General features: G+C 40.6%; 2 protein-coding genes across 3 annotated transcripts; both read left to right on the forward strand.

The window, feature by feature from the left end:
- Positions 1-572: 572 nt before the first annotated feature.
- On the forward strand, positions 573-13,488 carry LOC105394633. Its single transcript, XM_048631757.1, has 10 exons — positions 573-1,148; positions 2,611-2,688; positions 6,401-6,552; positions 8,304-8,511; positions 9,088-9,275; positions 11,068-11,212; positions 11,663-11,854; positions 12,129-12,250; positions 12,678-12,947; positions 13,060-13,488. The coding sequence occupies exons 1-10, from the start codon at positions 750-752 to the stop codon at positions 13,343-13,345; spliced, it is 2,040 nt and encodes a 679-aa protein (XP_048487714.1). The 5' UTR covers positions 573-749; the 3' UTR covers positions 13,346-13,488.
- A 99-nt stretch (positions 13,489-13,587) lies between these two features.
- Positions 13,588-21,447, forward strand: LOC105393800. Of its 2 annotated transcripts, XM_048631613.1 has the most exons (10): positions 13,588-14,016; positions 14,610-14,782; positions 17,230-17,298; positions 17,371-17,508; positions 18,038-18,301; positions 19,155-19,299; positions 19,518-19,659; positions 19,955-20,150; positions 20,517-20,655; positions 21,067-21,447. In XM_048631613.1, the coding sequence occupies exons 1-10, from the start codon at positions 13,765-13,767 to the stop codon at positions 21,430-21,432; spliced, it is 1,884 nt and encodes a 627-aa protein (XP_048487570.1). In that variant the 5' UTR covers positions 13,588-13,764; the 3' UTR covers positions 21,433-21,447. The 2 variants fall into 2 exon arrangements, with proteins under 2 accessions (XP_048487570.1, XP_037974828.2); XM_038118900.2 differs by lacking the exons at positions 13,588-14,016; positions 14,610-14,782 and adding an exon at positions 16,652-16,876.
- The last annotated feature ends 23 nt before the right edge of the window (positions 21,448-21,470 follow it).

A 21,470-nucleotide genomic window follows, 5' to 3' on the forward strand; every position in this document is an offset into this window, starting at 1 on the left:
ACTTAGCATTTTCGTCTCTCAACAGACTTCTGGAGAGTTCTGCAAACTTAGACCCAGGTGCAAATTGACTTAGCCCTGGACTTGTCGCTTTAAGAGAACCTAGACATTCGGGTAGCTAAGAAGGTACCTTCTTCTTTATTTTATTTATTTATGTACACTTGTAAATAAAATAAAAGTAAGTAGGTACTAGGTAGGTACTACATATAGATAAATATAAATTTTGTCCCAATTTTTCTTCGGAGTTATGTGGGATTTTTTATACTTAGTAGAAGATATTGAGCTTCAGCATTACATACCATGCAATGCCTCATTGAATTTAAAAGATAATAACTAAGTTGTTTAGCTGTTGTTTGTTATACGCCAAGTATACCATAAATGAATCTGTATATTTAGATATTTACATATTTAGTTATATAAAACGACCATAATTATCTATACTTAAGGTAATATCAAACCACTAAGGTAGCAGTAGCAGTTAGTTTAGTAAACGTAATCACGGATCACGCCAATTTAGGTGCTAATCCAAAAACAAGCGCAAATGACCAACCGCTAAATACCAAACACCGGATGTCAATTGTTTTCCATTATAATAGAATGAATGACATTTCAAAACTGCGCTAAGATATTGCACTTCGTTGTGTCGTTGTTTTGTAAACACCTCGACCACCTGACAGCCACTTGACTCACCGTCCTACAGTAGTAAAGACGCGCTTTTCAAATAGACAATAACTAATATCGCTATTACAATAATGGCTGCTGTGTTGTTCATAGTGTTGATACCGAAAAAGGAGTATGAGCTCAACCTGAGGAGCGGGAGTATTTCTACAGACCCATCGAACGAATCGAAAGAGTCCAGTGAATATAAATTTAAAGACTCAACCAATCCCAAAGTTACCCTCGACGGATCTCAAGACTGTGGTAATGGTATCTCACTATCCACGTGCAAATCGACGGACTTGTTGCACGACAAATCTAGGTTTAAAAGTGATAGTGACATTAAACTTTCTTTGGATGAGGAGAATTATCTAACATCGTGGGAAGAGCTGAAGCAAGTTTTGGGGCTCAGGAAAAATAAACTGAAAATCACAAGTTCACTTCGTGGTTTGGACATCTTGCTCGCCTTTCACGCCAGCACTCCTCTGGAAATTGTAAGTTGTATAGCGTAAGTACGTACAGTCAACAAAAAAGATCAGACCCCCAGAACAAACAGATTGACCCTAAAAGGAGGTAGATAGAAGGCGAATCAAAGAATATTATGTTATCGATCGATACTTTCATATAAACAAGCTCTATGTCACATTAAATTTGATCTTAAAATGAAAGTGATTTCACTGGGGCCATCTATTTTGCTGACTAACATGTCTAGTGAAATATATTGATGGCACTTGGGGGGTAGCCATCTCTTTTGCTGACTATAACATGTCTAAAATATATAGACTTATTGTTTGACAGATAAACCACCATTATATTTCAAAGTTTGTATAGGTACTTACTTAAAAATTACAAACCAAAACCCACCACAAAGAATATAGGTAACAGAAGGATTAAATGCTCAATCAGCCCAATATTATACGAATAAATCCCACACGACTGTCATTTGTTCGTGACGTATTACGAAGGTGAGAAGCGGGGGACTTCCCCTGTAAAGCGCATAACAATGTTTCATGAAAACGGAAACATGTCATGAACAGGAGGCATTTGTATAGGATTGCTAACATCTACCTACTTACTGTAACTCACAATTCTGAAAAAAAAAACGAGAACAAAAGTTGTTTATACTGAGCCTCTCAGTTTACCCTCTTACGACTGACTACTTATGCACTTGTAACGTCCGTCCTATATAATAAATTACTTACATAGAGAGATTTATCTGTGCCAGTTATGTTGAAATCCATCCAGCAGTGACGATAAACGAAACATGATGTCCGCAACACGGGAAACCCTATTTCCTCTCATTGTACACAGTAAACTTATAATATTATTTATTTGTTAACTTAAATTCTGATTGGTAAAATATTACATTATGGAGGAGCGAAGGTGTTGCCACTCCTCCATTAAAAAGGGAGGATCCTCCGACCAAGCTGGGCGGTTTAGCTTGGTGGGCAACTGCCCGACGGTTACATGTCGGGATTCTGTATATACTGAGTAGCTGTAATTCTTCGATACCGCGATGTAGGATTTGGTATTTTGCTTTCACTCTTCCATGCCATCTGTTGGTCGTCCTTGATATCTCTTTGCTGGATCTATATCTTGACTTTCTATGCTTGCGCGTATTCATTATAGATGTCGCCACAACATATACAGAAATTACTATAAAATATACTTACCTAGGTTTTTTGTAGTGTACTTAGTACGTAATACTTAGGTTTTTTTGATAGGCAAGTACTTTTACCATTGTATATTTTAAAAGTCAGTGTGTTTAAGATGGTTATGATATGTTGTTTTTCCTCCACGAGACCAATATATTATTACTAAGGTAATATCTATAATTTTAATAATTATTTGACGGTTTATGTATGCGATTCATACAAGTACATAATGATACCTACTTGTTGTGTAAGTATAAGGAGCAGGGAAATTAAGTACTTAAATATAAGTTTTTTTTTGCAGATTTTGTCTGAAGTGCTGAAACGGTTGAACATTGAAAATGCATCTTGGAGTGAAACCAAAAATAATGCGTTTTGGCAGGTAAGAACAAGCACCAGACATTATGATTGTTTGTGTATAGTGCTAAGGAGTCATTCGTCAAGTCGGCGCGCCGAGTCCTTCGTCAAGTCGCGCGCCTTAGAGTCGCGCGCCGCGCGAGTTGGGGTTCCGCTCATCTGGCATAATCTTTATTGACCAAAACTCATTTCGCATAACTCGTATGGTCTAAACTTTTTTGGCCGAACCATCACTTTGCCAAGACTTATGTGGCATAAGGCTCGTTTCGTCTAAAACTCTTTAGGCACAATCTTTAAACACCTAAGTTTCGTTTGCTCAAATTTATGTTCGTCTATACCTATGTATAATCTTGTTTCTCTTAATGTTATCTTAATAAATAATATATTAAGTATGTAGTAAATGTACAAATTGTGGTATTTTTCTCCTACATCCCGAAAATCACGATATTGTATGATCAAAAATCGAAAGTTAACGACCAATATAATTATTACAAACCCCATGAGATCGAACCCTAAAAATAGGTGCAACGAAGAGCAAAGCGAGGAGGAGCGTGTTAGGTACACATGTTCATCAAAACCAAAGCGGAGCGCAGCGAAGCGGAGCAGAGCGTTTTCCAAACAGCGGAAACAATACAAGGCACCAGTTTGCGCTATGTAGGGATACGCTCCGTCAAAGTTAAAGCCAAACGAATATTATTACTTTGTATAAACCTATGCCATAGCATTATTAGGCTTTTCAAGATTTGGCCATACCATTATTAGGCTAAACAATGTTATGCGAAATAACTTTTTACTAAACGAGATTTATGCCATACGATTTTCGGCGTAACGAGACTTTGACCAAACGTTACTATGCAATACGAGATTAGGCAAAAAAATCTTATGCCAAAAAAGGTAGAACCCGCGAGTTGGCATCTACTGTTTTTTTATATCATCAACTCGCGTGCCCATGTAAAGTACATGTAAAGTACGGTCAGATGCAAACGAATTGAAACTAAAAAATATAGTTAAATATTGTCCCCTGGCTGATTAGCATAAGAAGGTACCGACTAGACAGTCGCCATTAAAGTAGATGCTTTGATTTCGGGACAACAAAGCCTATGTTGGAAGTGCGGAATGAGGCAAAAGGGGATGTGACCTATGACGCATGATACCCAAGATTGCTATCTCTCTCATCCCGTGCGCCAATTTTACCTGTCATAGCTATGTCCTTCAAGTTTTTGTTGCAAAAACCGGTTTAAAGGGTTAAAACGTCATTGTTTTAGTGACGTCGTTTTAGTGTTACTCCTAATGCGAAGCAGAGATGTACAGTGCATTACTTACAGTCTACAGTAAAGTGCAAAAATATTAAAATGTGGCAGTTTTTACTGATGTTGATGTACTGTGTATGTGTATTGTGTTTTATTTTAAGGTAAAGTCCTATAAAATACCCTATACATTTTAAGTAGTTACCTTACGCATAAATAGCATAATAAATTATAACTTTTGTGGCTGACTCTACATATTTTCACAGTCGAGCGAGTTGACGACAAAAAAAGTAGTTAAATACGGGAGGGGCAACTCGCGCGCGGCGCGCGAGTCTAAGGCGCGCGACTTGACGAAGGACTCCGCGCGCCTTAGACTCGCGCGCCACGCGCGAGTTGCCCCTCCCGTATTTACCTACTTTTTTTGTCGTCAACTCGCTCGACTGTGAAAATATGTAGAGTCAGCCACAAAAGTTATAATTTATTATGCTTAAAAGGTAACTACTTAAAATGTATAGGGTATTTTATAGCACTTTACTTTAAAATAAAATCAGTAATTAATCTCGCTTGGCAAACTGTTCTCTTCGAACACCTCCAAACACAGGAACCATTTTTATTTGTTCGGTCTTTGTTATATTTATAACCTGCACGAAGCAGTACCGACTTTCCTCGCTGGGATGTTATGATTTCATGTGCAGTTTTATTACTGGATGGATCTGCTTGCGATGAACTTCAAATTGTTACAGTTAGGTCTGTCTCTTTGACCAATGAAATAAACGAAATTTGTTTTAAATTTTAGTGCTAATTCGATATTTAATATAACGGTAACACAACGTAACACTGTGTTTATATTACGGCTAAGTAGACTTGGTAATATAGTAAAGTTAATTTATTAGAGGCTTACCCCCACAATACATCAAAATCAGTAAAAACTGCAACATTTTAATATTTTTGCGCTGTACTGTAGACTGTAAGTAATGCACTGTACATCTCTGCTTCGAATTAGGAGTAACACTAAAACGAAGTCACTAAAACAATTACGTTTTAACCTTTTAAACCGGTTTTTGCAACAAAAACTTGAAGGATATAGCTATGCCAGGTAAAACATGCGCACGGGATGAGAGAGATAGCAAACTTAGGTATCATGCGTCATAGGTCACATCCCCTTTTGCCTCATTCCGCACTTCCAACATAGGCTTTATTGTATCTTTATCCCGAAATCAAAGCATCTACTTTAATGGCGACTAAAGTCGGTACCTTCTTATGCTAATCAGCCAGGGAGACAATATTTAACTATATTTTTTAGTTTCAATTCGTTTGCATCTGACCGTACTTACATGGGCACGCGAGTTGACGATATAAAAAAACAGAAGATGCCAACTCGCGTGGCGCGCGAGTCTAAGGCGCGCGACTTGACGAACGACTCGTGCTAAGTATGTACATTATTTATAATTATTTAAAGTAAATACGCTGACAAGACAAAAAGTATTTGCAAAAACGCACTAATTATTTTCTTGAATTTATGTACTTACATGTAGGTGTAGGTACTTATAGATAGAAATATATGCTATGTAAATACACACAATTATTCAGGTTAAGTATTGATTTGAACAAAAGGTAATGATTGTAAAATGGTCTCCATTACATTACTCTACTTAAAAAATAGCCTTGTACCAACATACGTAAAAATAATATAGTTTTTGAATCTACCTATAAGCCAATTATATAAATGTACCAATGATTTATAACTTTACATCAGACTTAAATATTTTATATTATAGATAAAGTCGGGGGGCAGAGAAACCTGAAATCACTCAGAAGCATTTTCACTCCTAGAGGGGTCGTGAGTTTTCTTTTGCCCCCGATTGTACAAAATACCGACCTACTAGAATTGTAGTTGACGTCATTTTAGTACCATCGTCCAGACCATTATTCTTGACTTATTAGAAAGATAGGAATCTGAACTCCTCAGTATTTCCTCGCAACTATCCACGACATAACGACACGCGTGACGCATACAAAGTGTTCGTGTTAATGTTATGAGTTGTGCTCACAAAAGAACACCTATTGTTCTAGATATTGCATATTGTTTTGGGTGGTCTACAAGCAGGTAATTAAAATGGAGGTATACAATACAACACAATACAATCCTCTTTATTTGAAAAAAAAAAAAGGATTAGGGTAGTTGTGGTGCAAGAGTATAATACATACACTACTGTACACTGTATATTGTTAGAATCTTTCGTAAATACGGCTAGAATTAGTTAATGTAGGCCATACACGATCTACCTATGCGGCACACCGTCTCCTACACACGATATCTCCACAATACCTCCACGATGTTTCCTACATAACAATTAGCATATGTCAAATATACGTGGCGGCGGCGGCGGCTGCATCGTGTGAAGGAGTCACATGGGCGCCGTGTGTGTGTAGGAGCACTTACTTGTACCTATAGCCAACTTAACCCTCCGATTTCCCATTACCCTTCAGGTGACGTTCTCCGTCAAGTCTCACTCGTGCGAGGAGACGCTGGCCGTGCTGCGAGCTCTCGGCGTGGGGGGCCGCAGCCAATCAGCGGTCAGCGTGCTGCCTTGCACGCTGTACTACCAGGGGGGGCGGGGGGACGCCCCCGGGGTCATGCTGTGAGTATCCAGGGGGGGTGAGGGGGACGCGGCCGGGGTCGAGCTGTGAGTGTCTTCGTCAACCGCCAATAATAATCATAGACAAAGTAATATATTATTTATGGATAAGTATAATAATATAGCCTTTTGGGAAGTTGTCTTTAGGGACCGAACTAAAAGCTAAACGAGTCCATCTCTCATTTTCGAAATGGTTAAAGAAATACCTGCAGCAACTTTTCGGCTGCGGTACTAACTGTGGTAATGAAACAAAGTACAGCAGATAGGCACACACTCTTGCCTCGGTCTTCCTCATCTAGTCACTACCGGCTACTTAGTTACAGCCAGGTATGAGGGCATCTGTGATAAAATGTGGGTACTTACATTATTTCTTTAACTAAAAACGGATAATAGGTCATATCTGATTTTTGACTGATCGATTGGCAGAAGGTACCAAAGGTTTCCAATTTATCAGTTGTGCAGAGACAGGCAGCCAAAATTATCATCCAAGTGTGCCTCCCAGTAAATATGAAATTTTAATTATATTATTCCTTATCATCCTATTACCAGGCGCGATGTTAACACGCGCCCCAAGGAGCCAAGCATTTTTCTATTGCAGCAGCATAATAACTTTAAAGTTTAGAAAGGAATTTTAATTGGTTTTCAGAGCACCCTTGCTCGCCTTGGTATTAAAAAATACGAAGGTATTTTTCCGTTGGAAAAAGCAGACAGGTTGTTATGAACTCGGTGTGTAAGATAATAATCTGAAAATAAAACTGTAAATTATTAAATTATATTACCCTACCCTAAAATCTATTTTATCGGACAACGTGTACCTAATCAACAATGAAATATATCTTACTTTTAATTACTTATTTAATACTAGCTGTTCCGGCGCGCTTCGCTTCGCCTTAAAAAGTTTTCCCGTGGGAATTCCGGGATAAAAAGTAGCCTATGTTCTTTCCCAGGGTCTAGCTAGACCGTATGTATACCAAATTTCATTCAAATCCGTTCAGTCGTTTTGGCGTGAAAGAGTAACAGACAGACAGACAGACAGACAGACACTGTTACTTTCGCATTTATAATATTAGTAAGGATTAGTAAGGATTAGTAAGGATAGGTATCGAACTGCAAAATTTAGGAGGACCTACAAAGGTCACTTTCCTATCTGCTATGCGCTGTTACGGCCTCTTCCTGTAATGCTACGCTTGGTACGATTGCTGCTACGGACCCTGCTACGACGCGCCGTAGCAATACGTACATGAAAATTTACTAATTTACTTGGGTACACCAAGTAACTATAGCGTTTTTCTTTTGTTACGTGACATAGATGAGGATTATCACTGAAGCACTCCACACGGTGCTGTGATTGGTGAAGGATTTGATTTATAAAGATGAAGGAACATTTAAGTGTATTGTCATCCAGAACTACATTAAGATTTTCCGGTAAAACGACCGAATGGCGTAGTGGTTAGTGACCCTGACTACTGAGCCGAAGGTCCCGGGTTCGATTCCCGGCTGGGGCAGATATTTGTTTAAACACAGATATTTGTTCTCGGGTCTTGGATGTGCCCGTAAAATGGCAATAGGCTCGCCCCTATTATATTGGGACTAAACATAACACTGGCGAAAAGTGGGTGCAGCAATGCACCTCTGCCTACCCCGCAAGGGAGTACAAGGCGTGAGTGTGTGTGTGTTTATTTTCCGTTAAGTACATTGTAACTATGAACTTGTTCACAATGTGTATCTGAAAAATGATTTTTTTTTCGTCCCAGTGACACGGACTCCGCTTGGTCGCGGTTCACCTCGTCAGTGCGCGCGCGCACCAACTTGGCACAAGTGCTCAATGACGTCAGGGCCGACGGCGCGCTCACGTTTGATTGGCTGTTCCTGTTGACCGTTGCCGCGTTCGTCGCTGCCATTGGTCTGGTTGAAAATTCAACTGTCATACTCGTTGCGAGTATGCTAATTTCTCCGCTGATGGTGAGTTTTCGTTTGGGTGAGGACCTTTTCAGTAAAAGTACTTTATCTACAGTCATAATTACAGGCTCATTAGCCCATTCACCAATCTTCCCAAAAGAGTCATATTTTACAGTTTTAAAGGTCGATAGTTAAGTTTATCTTTATTGGCACGAAACCAAACCAAGTGTTCACTTGGCAGTTACATAGCTTCCAAATGAACTTCCCACGGCATCGGCATTACTCAGACCCAGATTTAAAGGTAAACTTTTAGTGCACCAATACTGATAGGTCTATGGCACATTCGTTAGATTATATTTGTCTTATCAAGTTGATGTTTTAGTTAAATTTCAAACTGTTAGTGAATAAATTTTAATATGGTACCTTTTCATGTGGCACTAAATTTATATTGTCACGGATTATTTTTTGGTAATAATCACAATAATCTATAGAGATAGAAAAACATAATAAAATAATTATGTATCATTACAGAGAAGATCTTCATTACACCGAATTAAGTATTCAAATTATATCGAATTTGAATACTCATTGGTACGTACTCAACTATTACTTTGTATTAACTTGGCGATAAACCCCCAGGGTCCAATAACAGCGGGCACGCTCGGCACGGCAGTGAAGGACCGATCGCTGCAGCGGCTCGGGCTCCAGAACGAGCTGCTGGGGCTGACCCTGTCGCTGATGATCGGCTTCTCGTTCGGTCTCACCATCTGTGCCATGGACGAGCGGTACGGGGTCGGTGACTGGCCTACGTATGAGATGCTATCCAGGTTGGTTAAACTGCGTAAAAAACATTGAATTCAATGTTTTTTTTCATGATTCTAGCATGTGTCGATGTTGTACACACATCATTCTGATGACAGTTGCGATACATCATCATCAGCCAATCATCCACTGCTGGACATAGGCCTCGATACATCAGTACTTAGTAAATATATGTGAAAAAACATGCTTCTCCTTAGAAACTTTATTGGCCACGTGACTTTTCACTATGGGAGTAGAATTTCTCATCCACATAGCTATTTTTAGTTGTAGAGGCGTTATTTAGAACTTTCCCCCTAAGCCACACTTACACTTTTTCGGCCCATAATAGCACGATTGCAACACCCTGTATATTATTTCTCTCATACCTACTATTTTATATGTACCCGTATCCCCACTAGAGTCAGTGACTCTGACGAGTGACGATAAAATCGCAGTGCTCGGAGTCAAAAGACTTATTTGGCCGAGAATATGTGAGATCACCAGACTCGTAAATAAATAATAAATAAATAAATAAATATGTGGGGACATCTCACACACGGCCATCCGACCCCAAGCTAGGCAGAACCTGTGTTATGGGTGTCGGACAGCTGATATATCTACACAAATACATAGATATAGTGCCACAAACTTATCTGTTCCGGTGAGAGCGAACTAAATTGGTCCATACCTCATTACTTACTAATGAATTTCATATTGACATGACATAGATTATATGGACCAATTTAGTTCGCTCTCACCGGAACAGATAAGTTTGTGGCACTATAGATAGATACTAAATATAAATATCAACACCCAAGACCCGAGTACAAATATCTGTCTTTAAACAAATGTCAGCCCCAGCCGGGAATCGAACCCGGGACCATCGGCTCAGTAGTCAGGTCACTAACCACTACGCCATTCGGTGGTCATATTTAGTGCACACACAGAATGAGAAATAATAATTATATGCAAACTTACATGCATATATCTGCAAACTCATCTCGTTCAGTCAGTCTTAACGTCTACGGAATGTAATTACGCATTCTTGAGTGAAATGGCTTTTCAACAAAAGAGGACCGTATACGTACATAATACTTAGAGATAGAGTATACAACGAATATATACACGTATGTAGGTTACAGGCAGACTTTTGTCAGTTATAAACCTACTTATCATATGCATTGCCTGTGAAGTTTATTGTCCATTGAATCCACAGTTATCAAGAGGGAGCTGGTATATTTCCTTTAATTCTCATACAATACGTACAGTAGCACCTTTTCATCCATTCAAGAATACTGCGTATAAACAAGACTATGTATTAGAAATTAGACACGCATTTATACACCAGAGTGTGCTATACAGTACCGTTGTGTTATCTAACATTTGTATTCCTTACTTATACGTAAGTGTATTTCAGATTTAATAATGTAGGTATTACCCATTGCGTTATGGAATTGTGACCAAAAAACCAATTCGAGAGAACGAATTAAGTATTAAATTTTATTACAGATTTTTTCATCGTACAACAGACGGTTCTTTTTCGAACACTCTGACCTTGTAAGAACCTCTTTGAGTAGCAAGTCCTCGTAGACAGTATAGAGGCCAGCGGCGAGTTCTTAGGCCTTACGACGACAAATGAAGCGCTCTACAAAATGGTTAGCGCTTTCAAATGCCTTATACCAAAATCTGTCAAATACCTAACTATGTATCATTCTAATCACGCGTTAAACATTTTTGTGGTGTTACTAGCTTGTACCTGAGGCAAACACCCATTTCGGGTGGCTGAGGCAGCTAGTTAAGTGAAAACCTATTCCTCAGATGCGAGGTCCGTTCCCTCTGGGTGGGCGTGCTAGTGGCGGTCCCGAGCGGCGCGGGCGTGGCTCTGGCTGTGCTGGGCGAATACACCGCTTCGCTGGTTGGCGTAGCCATCTCCGCCTCGCTGCTGCCCCCTGCTGTTAATGCTGTGAGTTACTGACGCTGACTATAGCTAGCTATTAGCCAAAATGACATGGTGAGTTCACGGAGGCATCTGCCATCGGCATGAGCTGGAGCCCAAATTATAGACATGTACTGTGCTACATGGCATAACATGAAAAGAACAAGATTGAAAAAAAAAATTTGTTCAATCTTAAAATAATAATTATAAACATGCATAAAGCCACTACAAGATTCGTCAAAAAAATCTTTCAACTATATTTCTCTGATTAGAAATCCCTAATGATAATGTCCTAGCTAATATACTTAGTTTAAATTACTGACGTTTTAATTCTGCTGCAGCTACCTTTCAATAGCGGCATCTCACATTTACAGATTCATTCTTGTATACCTATCCATTTATATTTATAAAAATCATAACTCATTAATTCATTCTTGTATCATAAAATATTCATAAAATCTCTCTATCCACTTCTAGGGCCTCCTCTGGGCGATGTCCCTAGTCCACTTCTTCTTCCTAGACGACGAGGCTCGCTGGAACGACGTGGTCACCAGCCGGCGCTACAGTGACAACCCAGCCGTGGAGCTCGCGGTGTTAGGCGCCATGTCGCTCTGTTTGACCCTGGTCAACATTGTCTGCATCTTCTTCGCCGGTGTACTGGTTTATAAGGTGTGTGAAGATGGTGGATGGATGATTTCATCAAATAAAGTGGAAGGTGGAATGGGTGATGGAAGTTAAAGATTAATGATTTACGAATTACAAAAGGAATTGAGCAACTTTCATTTAAAGACCAAACACTAAAAAAGGAAAAAAAAACATCTTCTTAGAATATTACTTAAGCTTGTCTAGGGTTTGTCAGGTTTTAAGTAGTGTCCGTGGTGAAAAGTTCAGCTTTTCCCTACTAAGGAAACAAAAATATCTACTCACATCCTGTATTTTGCAGGTAAAAGAAGTATCTACACTGGAAAGACGTACTATTTCATGGTGGGGGTCGAGCCAGCGGACGCACGACACCAGCAGACGCAAGCAGGACTCGCCTTGCAGCTGGAACGAGCTACGAAACAGGTACCAACCCACAAAATATTTGCACACCTTATAATAAAATTTTCTTGCACCTCCTGTGGGTTGACTGGTAGAAAATGCTTGTAGCATTAAGTCCACCTTTTGTACACTTATTTTTATATTTGTGCAATAAAGGATTAAATAAAATAAATAAATAAATAAAAAATCCCCCTAATCATTAGAACTTAATTTAACTATATGTAGAAAGAAATGATTTTCGACGTATTGTCTGAATGCTCTTGTACATAACACATAATTTAGGTACATCGTCATGACCAGCCATCAATTATCGACTGTTAAAGTCGGCATCTGCCAAAGAGCTTCAGACTACATTGTGTGTGGCTATATTTATCCAACCTAGGATACCTGTATTCCTAAGTAGTTACTGCAATAAAATAATCATAACTTTGATGACTTTGTTATGTTGTAGCCAATGGTATAACCCTGAAGAATTTGAAAAAGAGATCATTCCACCCGAACAGGACAAGAAAGTTCACGAAGATAACAATAATTTTGATGAAAAGCCAGTCGATAAAACATTGTACGATATCAGTAATAGCAAAAGCAATAATATAATAGATAAAACAACGCTTGAAAAGGACTTCATATATAACGGCATTAACGATACCATTACTTTCCGAAGACCACCACTAAGAACCACGATTAAAAGTGTTGAAAAACTTTTAGATCTCAATGATTCGTAAGTATCCATACGTTACCAATTAAAACGTATAATCATAATCAATGCATCATTGGATTCTATTAATTACAATTTAACAAATATAATAATTATAAGTCATATTATATTTTAGCCTGGCGCACTCTCCCACTGAAAATTCTCTCTACGAAGTCATCAGAGAAAAAGAAGACGATGAATCTATTGAAAACCAAAGCGATATAACAGTTACACCAATGAAACTAATAGAAAACAATCCAGAAACATTTAAAAATAGATATAGCTTCCATAATTTAAGTTCTGGAGCGGAAAATACAGAATCTGCTAAAGATGAACCAGCTACCATAGATCCGTCCCTTAATTACACAGCGAATTCTAAAAGATCTAGTTTACAATTAACAAACACCACTTTTGATGTGTAACCATTTAAACCTTTTTCACAATTCTTTATTGCACTAATTAACATCCCTCATGTTTATAAATAATAGTAAGTTCCCATATCTATTTAATAATTATTTTAGTACGTTATTGTTAAGTGTTTAATACAATTTGTAAACAAACTATACTTACAGAGAGTTTTACTGTCTTGTTACAATTATTTCATTTATCTTGGTCACAAAAATGTATTTATACTGCCAAAGAAAAATAAGTAGGTATGAAATACAAGCCTGGATACGACTTAGGATGCAGATAAAAACCATCACTAATTAACGTCCTATCATTAATCATTTCAAATGTCAAGTTTAATTAGTGTTCCTCTAGTGAATTAGCATCTAGATTGTCAACCTGAGTTAGTTGCGCTCTTATTTCAAGAGTAGCATCTTGTCTTGACCCTATCAAGATGCCTGCAGGCGTAATTTTTATAGTTTGCATACCCTCAAGCAATTACGAGCATATCCTTAAATTTGGAAAACCGAAAGATATAATATCGATTGAAGATGGAGAAATAAAGCAGCCACGTTTAGAAGTAGAACTGCGCAGTAAAAAGTCCAAAGTAATCCCGATACATTTGACGCAGCAGTATTACAACGAAGGATTCAATCCGACGATGGAAAATATCAAACAAGATGATGAGTTTATCACTATGGAAAGTGTAAGTAATTAATTGTGCTAATCCGTTGTCGCACCCAAATTGGCAAGCAGCCGAATTTCTCAGAGCTAAATGCATTGATAGATTAAGGCCCTCTGTCTATTCCAAGTATATTCACCCTTTAATTAACCCTAAACTATGTAGTAGATTTTCGTAATTAACTAGGTACAAACATACAGTTCAACCACTGCTTTATTGGTACATAGACGATAACTACTTAACTAGACGAAGTCCTACCTAAACAAATATGGTACCTACTTATTCCGTGTGTTAAAGGAGCTCTACCTTTTATATTTGGTATAGTCATAATGATCATGACATCGTTATCGGTTTCGATTAGGTATACCTTTACTATACACGAACTTAAGTTTTTTTAATGATAGAGGCTTATTACTGCACGTATCTAATATTTACCTTGCAAAGACAAATTAATCAAAGCGTAATTTTATCAGTGCTGGAGCCAAAGGTAGGTCAATATCCTCATTGCTCTTTCTTTAGCAATATAACAATCCAAATTCCATATTTGTTTTAACTCTGACATAACGGCAGCATCCGGTGAAATAAAAACCAATGAACAAAAAAATGTTATGCACCAGATACTACAAGAGCTGCTGAAGAAGCTCCGCGTAGAGCACGCGGTGTGGCTCAGCGACGCGGCCGGGAACTACTTCCAGGTGGTGTTCCCCGCGCCCGCCGGCGACCGCACGGAGACCCTGCTGCACTGCCTCACGCAGCTCGGCGTCGGCGTCCGCTGCAAGTCTATTGTCAGGTAATTAGGTTCAAATTGCAACCGTTGTAGACGAATAGGTATAGGCAGAATCACACGCGGCTTAGAGCAATCGCGCACGGCGACTTTTTGTAGCGATGCTGACGCACTTTTCTTAGATTCTCGACAGCATCGGTACTAACGCGAGTTAGTCGCATTTGCAACACGCTACAGAAGCGATGCCAAAGCGCTACTAACGCGCTACAGCATTGCCGTCGAGAAAGAATGGAGGGAGGATTGCCTGGATCACGTTTGCATCGCGACAGAAAGCGTGACGGTATTGCGTTTGCATCGAGGGCTCTTAGTGCGAAAGGTTAGTTGACATACTCGTACATTGCGGGTTGTGTATGATAGACCAACTATACACCAGATACTCCAAGAGCTGCTGAAGAAGCTCCGCGTAGAGCACGCGGTGTGGCTCAGCGACGCGGCCGGGAACTACTTCCAGGTGGTGTTCCCCGCGCCCGCCGGCGACCGCACGGAGACCCTGCTGCACTGCCTCACGCAGCTCGGCGTCGGCGTCCGCTGCAAGTCTATTGTCAGGTAATTAGGGTCAAATTGCAAACAATGTAGACGAATATAGGCAAAAACATACGCTGTTTAGAGCCATCGCCCACGGTGACTTTTTGTAGCGAGGCTATCGCGTTCGCATCGATACAGTCGCGACGTGGTCGCTAGCTTTGTGTCTTCGCCCCACGTAACCATTATTCAGTCGCTTCTGTCTTTTAGTGCGAAAGGTTAGTAGATATACATTGTGGGTTATGTATGAAAGGTTCAAAAGTTATGCAATAAAAGCCCAGAAATGCACCAACTAAGTATACACCAGATACTACAAGAGCTGCTAAAGAAGCTCCTTGTAGAGCACGCGGTGTGGCTCAGCGACGCGGCCGGGAACTACTTCCAGGTGGTGTCCCCGCGCCCGCCGGCGACCGCACGGAGACCCTGCTGCACTGCCTCACGCAGCTCGGCGTCGGCGTCCGCTGCAAGTCTATTGTCAGGTAATACCGTTGTAGACGAATCACACGCTGCTTAGAGCAAACGCCCACGGCGTCTTTTTGTAGCGATGCTGTCGCTCGTTTCGCAGATTCTTGACAGCATCGCTACCAACTAACGCGAGTTAGTCGCATTTGCAACGCGATGCTAAGGCGCTACTAACGTGCTACAGCATTGCCGTCGAGAAAGAATGGATGGAGGATTGCGCCTGGATCACGTTTGCATCGCGGCAGAAGCGCGAAGGTACTCGTATTGCGTTTGCATCGAGGGCTCTTAGTGCGAAAGGTTAGTAGACATACATTGCGGGTTATGTATGATAGATTCAAAGGTTATGCAAAAAAGCCCAGGAATGTACCAACTACACACCAGATACTCCAAGAGCTGCTGAAGAAGCTCCTTGTAGAGCGCGCGGTGTGGCTCAGCGACGCGGCCGGGAACTACTTCCAGGTGGTGTTCCCCGCGCCCGCCGGCGACCGCACGGAGACCCTGCTGCACTGCCTCACGCAGCTCGGCGTCGGCGTCCGCTGCAAGTCTATTGTCAGGTAATTAGGTCAAGTTGCAACCGTTGTAGACGAATAGGTAAAGGCAGAATCATACGCTATTTATAGCCATCGCCCACGGCGACTTTTTGTAGCGATGCTGTCGCTCGTTTCGCAGATTCACGACAGCATCGCTACTAACGCGAGTTAGTGGCATTTGCAACGAGCGACAGAACCGATTCCAACGCGCCACTAACGCGCTACATCATCGCGACTGTATCGATGCAAACGCGCAACGCGGACGTCGGGAAAGGATGGAGGGAGGATTGCCTTGATCACGTTTGCATCGCGACAGAAGCGCGACGGTATCGCGTTTGCATCGAGGGCTCTTAGTGCGAAAGGTTAGTATACATACATTGCGGGTTATGTATGATAGACCAACTACACACCAGATACTACAAGAGCTGCTGAAGAAGCTCCGCGTAGAGCACGCGGTGTGGCTCAGCGACGCGGCCGGGAACTACTTCCAGGTGGTGTTCCCCGCGCCCGCCGGCGACCGCACGGAGACCCTGCTGCACTGCCTCACGCAGCTCGGCGTCGGCGTCCGCTGCAAGTCTATTGTCAGGTAATAAGATCAAATTGGATTCACACAGTGATTATTAGTAGACATGCATTGCAGGCTATGTATGATGAATTTAAAAATTATGCTAATATTATCATCATCACGACCCATTACGTCCCCACTGCTGGGGCACGGGTCTCCTTCCAATGAAGGAAGGGTTTAGGCCTAGTCCATAGCTAATATTATAGTTAAAGGCAATAAGCCCTGCAATGTACCTACCTACGTTTGTGAACATCTACCAATGGCTTGCAATAAACAGCGTGAATGAGATTTCACGTAACTCTACCTCATGCGGTGATTCCCTTTGGTATGTATAAAGATGTATTGCGTAAGACTAAAATATGTGTAATTTTCAGCGTTTTACCATGCAGCGTCGTGCATTCAGCTCTCGATCTTGATGAAGAAGACGACGAGGAAGTCATCATGTAAGTTGCTCAGATCCAATAAAATAATCATTTCCTTTAAAGCTTTTCTTCTGAAATGCTTCTTGTTTCCAGGAAGACCGAGGATGCTAAACGTTGGCGCGCATTTGTAGACTCCATCAGATCAAAGCTGACCGTGAAGCAGGTTGTAGATGGCGTCAGAGGAGGAGGGGAGCTGTCTTTTGACTACCTCACTCTGATCATTACTGCTGAGTAAGTATCTTAATTGAAATGTTAATCTCAACACATTATACTCACGGGCAATAAAAAAAAAACACTCACAAAATGCCAACACCGAACGACAACTACATAATATATATTTAAAAAAAAAAAATACAAAATATCACCGTTTTTAATTGGTAATATCCTGATGTTCTGTTAAAGGCGTCATTAGGCTAGCCTTTTCCGATTAGGAGTAATTTGGGTCTTTTCTCAGTGGAACCTTTTCATTGTCTGAACTAATTTACGTAGACTGTAGGTACATAAAGTGTAAGTAGGTAGATATAGTTAGTTCACTGCATGTGCAGGAAACTAACTTTAGAGTTTCCAATGCAGTTTCCGATTCGTAGAATTTATATCGATGATATTCGAATGTTAGGTAATTGAGTTAAGGTGTCTGCGAAATCCGAGTATGCGCTATTCGCACATGGAATTAAATTCCCTATATTGCACGTGCAAATTGTTAATTTAATTTCCTAATCTTTGAGTTTCCGTGAATCCTGAATATCTTTAATGATTTCAGTTCGTTAGCAGCCCTCGGTCTTGTGGAAAACAACGCATCTAACATCGTAGCAGCCATGTTGGTATCACCCCTGATGGGCCCAGTGATGTCCATAACTTTCGGCACAATTATTTCTGACAGAGGCCTCGTCAGAAGCGGATTCGAGAGTTTGGTCTTGGGAATGTTCGTTTCTCTCTTATTTGGCTTCATTTTCGGGCTAATTTTGGGATCGACTGACATGCCATGGGGTTTTGGTGATTGGCCAACGGAAGAGATGAAAGGAAGGTGAGAAGATTATTGCTCGTGGCAGGGTTCCGCTCATCTCGCATAATCTTTATTGACCAAAACTCATTTCGCATAACTCGTATGGTCTAAACTTTTTTGGCCGAACAATCACTTTGCCAAGACTTATGTGGCATAAGGCTCGTTTCGTCTAAAACTCTTTAGGCACAATCTTTAAACACCTAAGTTTCGTTTGCTCAAAATGTTCGTCTATACCTTGTATATGTATAATCTTGTTTCTCCTAATGTTATCTTAATATATAATATATTAAGTATGTAGTAAATGTACAAATTGTGGTATTTTTCTCCTACATTCCGAAAATCACTATGTTGTATGATCAAAAAAACGAAAGTTAACGACCAATATAATTATTACAAACCCCTTGAGATTGAAACCTAAAAATAGGTGCGACGACGAGCAAAGCGAGGAGGAGCGTGTTAGGTGCACATGTTCATCAAAACCAAAGCGGAGCGCAGCGAAGCGGAGCGGAGCGTTTTCCAAACAGCGGAAACAATACAAGGCACCAGTTTGCGCTATGTAGGGAGACGCTCCGTCAAAGTTAAAGCCAAACGAATATTATTACTTTGTATAAACCTATGCCATAGCATTATTAGGCTATTCAAGATTTGGCCATACCATTATTAGGCTAAACAATGTTATGCGAAATAACTTTTTACTAAACGAGATTTATGCCATACGATTTTCGGCGTAACGAGACTTTGACCAAACGTTACTATGCAATACGAGATTAGGCAAATAAATCTTATGCCAAAAAAGGTAGAACCCTCGTGGCATTAATATATGTTTTAAATATAAACTGTACGGATGTTACTCTTACTTTTGCAATAATTTCAGAGGAAATGTTCGATCTTTATGGATGGGTGTCTTATGGGCCTTGACATCCGGTACTGGAGTAGCACTGGCGTTATTGCAGGGAAGTGCTGGTCCACTCATCGGTATTGCCATATCTGCATCTTTACTACCGCCTGTTGTCAACTGCGTAAGTGTATTCCATTTCCAATGTGATGTTTTATGACCTATTCGGTAGGAACTATCGGGAAATAGAACCGTTTAAAGCTTGCATGTGAGTTCACTTCAAGACGAGATGCGCAATTAATATTGTTTTGAAATCGGGCCATCATGGATTTTCCCAATGGTACATAGATATTATTGTTTCAGGGTTAAATATATTATCGATTTGATCTACATATGTTTCAGGGTTTATATTGGGCCCTGGCTTGCATCTGGTTGTTGAATCCTGGGGTTAAGATCCCCCACATCAAGGGTGAAGCCTACACTGGAAACTCTTCATACACACCCTTGTACCATGACTACTTGCCTATTGAGTTTGCTGTTAATGGTAAGAGTACATTAAAATTAATAAGATAAACCTATAAATATAAACAATTAAGGAATACCTAAGTATCAATGCAAAATCAAAATCAAAAAGGCTTGCAATTATGCTAGCTGGTTCTATGGACTAGTTTCCTAACTTCGATTTCATAAACGGCTGAGGGGATTTGATTCCATTAGAAAGCCAACTTTAGAATATTCAAGTTTTACAACAAGTACGCATGAGTACCTACCTAAAGCACGGTAGAAAGCTGTAAGCCCTCTTCAGAGTATATAACAAAGCTACTTTACCAATATTCCAGGAATAGTAAGTTGCTGCCTGACAATAGTGAACGTGATCTGCATCTACATAACGGCGATCATGTTCCTGAAGATCAAGGAGGTGGCGGCTCCGTACACCTCCACTCCAGACCTGAGGAGGTTCTGGGAGCAGGACATCCGCGTGGCGCGGGAGGCCAACCAGGCCAACCTTAAGGCTGAACAGGATGAACGGGCCGAGTAAGAACCATTGGTTAATCACTCAAATATAGTATTCAAATTGGTTTACTTATGTAATTCGGAACTACGATGCTAATATGAAGGTTACCGTAACTTGCGCACGTCAAACTTATAAAACCCCTCTCATTCGGTTGGAGGTAATAAATCATCGCAAGTTTTCAACTTAGCGGATAACGATATCCCTACCATACATAGGTATGTAGGTTTCAACGGGTTTCATAGTTTGCAAATAGGTACGATAAAAGTTTCCTTTTTCTTTCAAAACTATCATGATAGTTTCGATTTCCACAGGAAACGAAAACTGTAAACTCAGAAACGACAAACTAACATAATAAGATTAATAAGCACCAAAACCCTTCCTTCCAGGCTCGTACTAGAAGACCTGAACTCCTCGGACTCGGAGGTGAAGGAGCGCCTCGAGGCCGCCGTGCAGGAGGCGCTGGAGGACGACGAGACCTACCGGAAGGTCAAGCGCATGAGCTACCAGAGCCACAATGCGGACGAGGTGAGTTGAGCTGGGCCCAAAGATGTAATGTTAAACGTAGGTATAGGTATATAACGTACTAATTAGGGCGGGGCTATTAACATTCTACGGGGAATACCAAGACCTGAGAATAAACGAATATATGCCGTAAACCCGTGGCCTCTGGTGCACTATAATATGTTATAGGTAATAGTTGAAATAATGCAAATTCAACACGGTAGCTTCAGCCAAATAAATAATTGTTGGCACGAGTTTGGCGTAGAGCTAGCCCTTGGCATCCCACCTATGTAACGTATGTATCCATTGATATTGTCGTAACTTTATAGTATTATCTAATTATAACACTACTACCCTATAGGTAATAATGGCTTGTCTCAGCGAACTTACCCTCATTAGATATCTCCCTATTTAATTCTGCTTCCGAAATTTCAGGTAATACGAAGTATCGGCCTCCATTCAAAGACTTCATCTCCGAACCGCCTCAGCCAAATCAACCCGGACCGTCCACCAAGCTACCACCCGGCTAAAGGAACCAACCCCGAGGACATTGCAGCGTTAGACAAACTCCTTACAAGCCTTCTAGGGACGGGACAAAACCGAAGATCCAGGTCCTTTTGCTCCCATAGGGGAACACCTAGAGCTAGTCGAATGCCGGTCATCAGTGAAATAAGGAATAGAAGGTCTGAAGGTTGGCCGGATAGAATCTTCGAGAATACGGTTGTTCAGAGCGTTGTTAGCAACCTTAAGACGAACAGGAAAAGCTCGCAAGCCGAAGACCCCTTTTTGACTCCGAAGTAAATAGGTGAGATGAGCTAAGTGATGTGTGTTAAATTGGT

This window comes from Plutella xylostella, chromosome 29 (assembly GCF_932276165.1).
Source record: "Plutella xylostella chromosome 29, ilPluXylo3.1, whole genome shotgun sequence".
Taxonomy (NCBI): Eukaryota; Metazoa; Arthropoda; class Insecta; order Lepidoptera; family Plutellidae; genus Plutella; species Plutella xylostella.

Bases quoted from the DNA above. Each gene is read 5' to 3' on its own strand.
- LOC105394633 (XM_048631757.1), top strand. From the start codon at position 750: ATGGCTGCTGTGTTGTTCATAGTGTTGATACCGAAAAAGGAGTATGAG. The intron at 6,553-8,303 runs GTGAGTATCCAG...TTTTCGTCCCAG, and splicing joins GACGCCCCCGGGGTCATGCT to TGACACGGACTCCGCTTGGT. The intron at 11,213-11,662 runs GTGAGTTACTGA...ATCCACTTCTAG, and splicing joins TGCCCCCTGCTGTTAATGCT to GGCCTCCTCTGGGCGATGTC.
- LOC105393800 (XM_048631613.1), top strand. From the start codon at position 13,765: ATGCCTGCAGGCGTAATTTTTATAGTTTGCATACCCTCAAGCAATTAC. The intron at 17,299-17,370 runs GTAAGTTGCTCA...TCTTGTTTCCAG, and splicing joins GACGACGAGGAAGTCATCAT to GAAGACCGAGGATGCTAAAC. The intron at 17,509-18,037 runs GTAAGTATCTTA...TAATGATTTCAG, and splicing joins ACTCTGATCATTACTGCTGA to TTCGTTAGCAGCCCTCGGTC.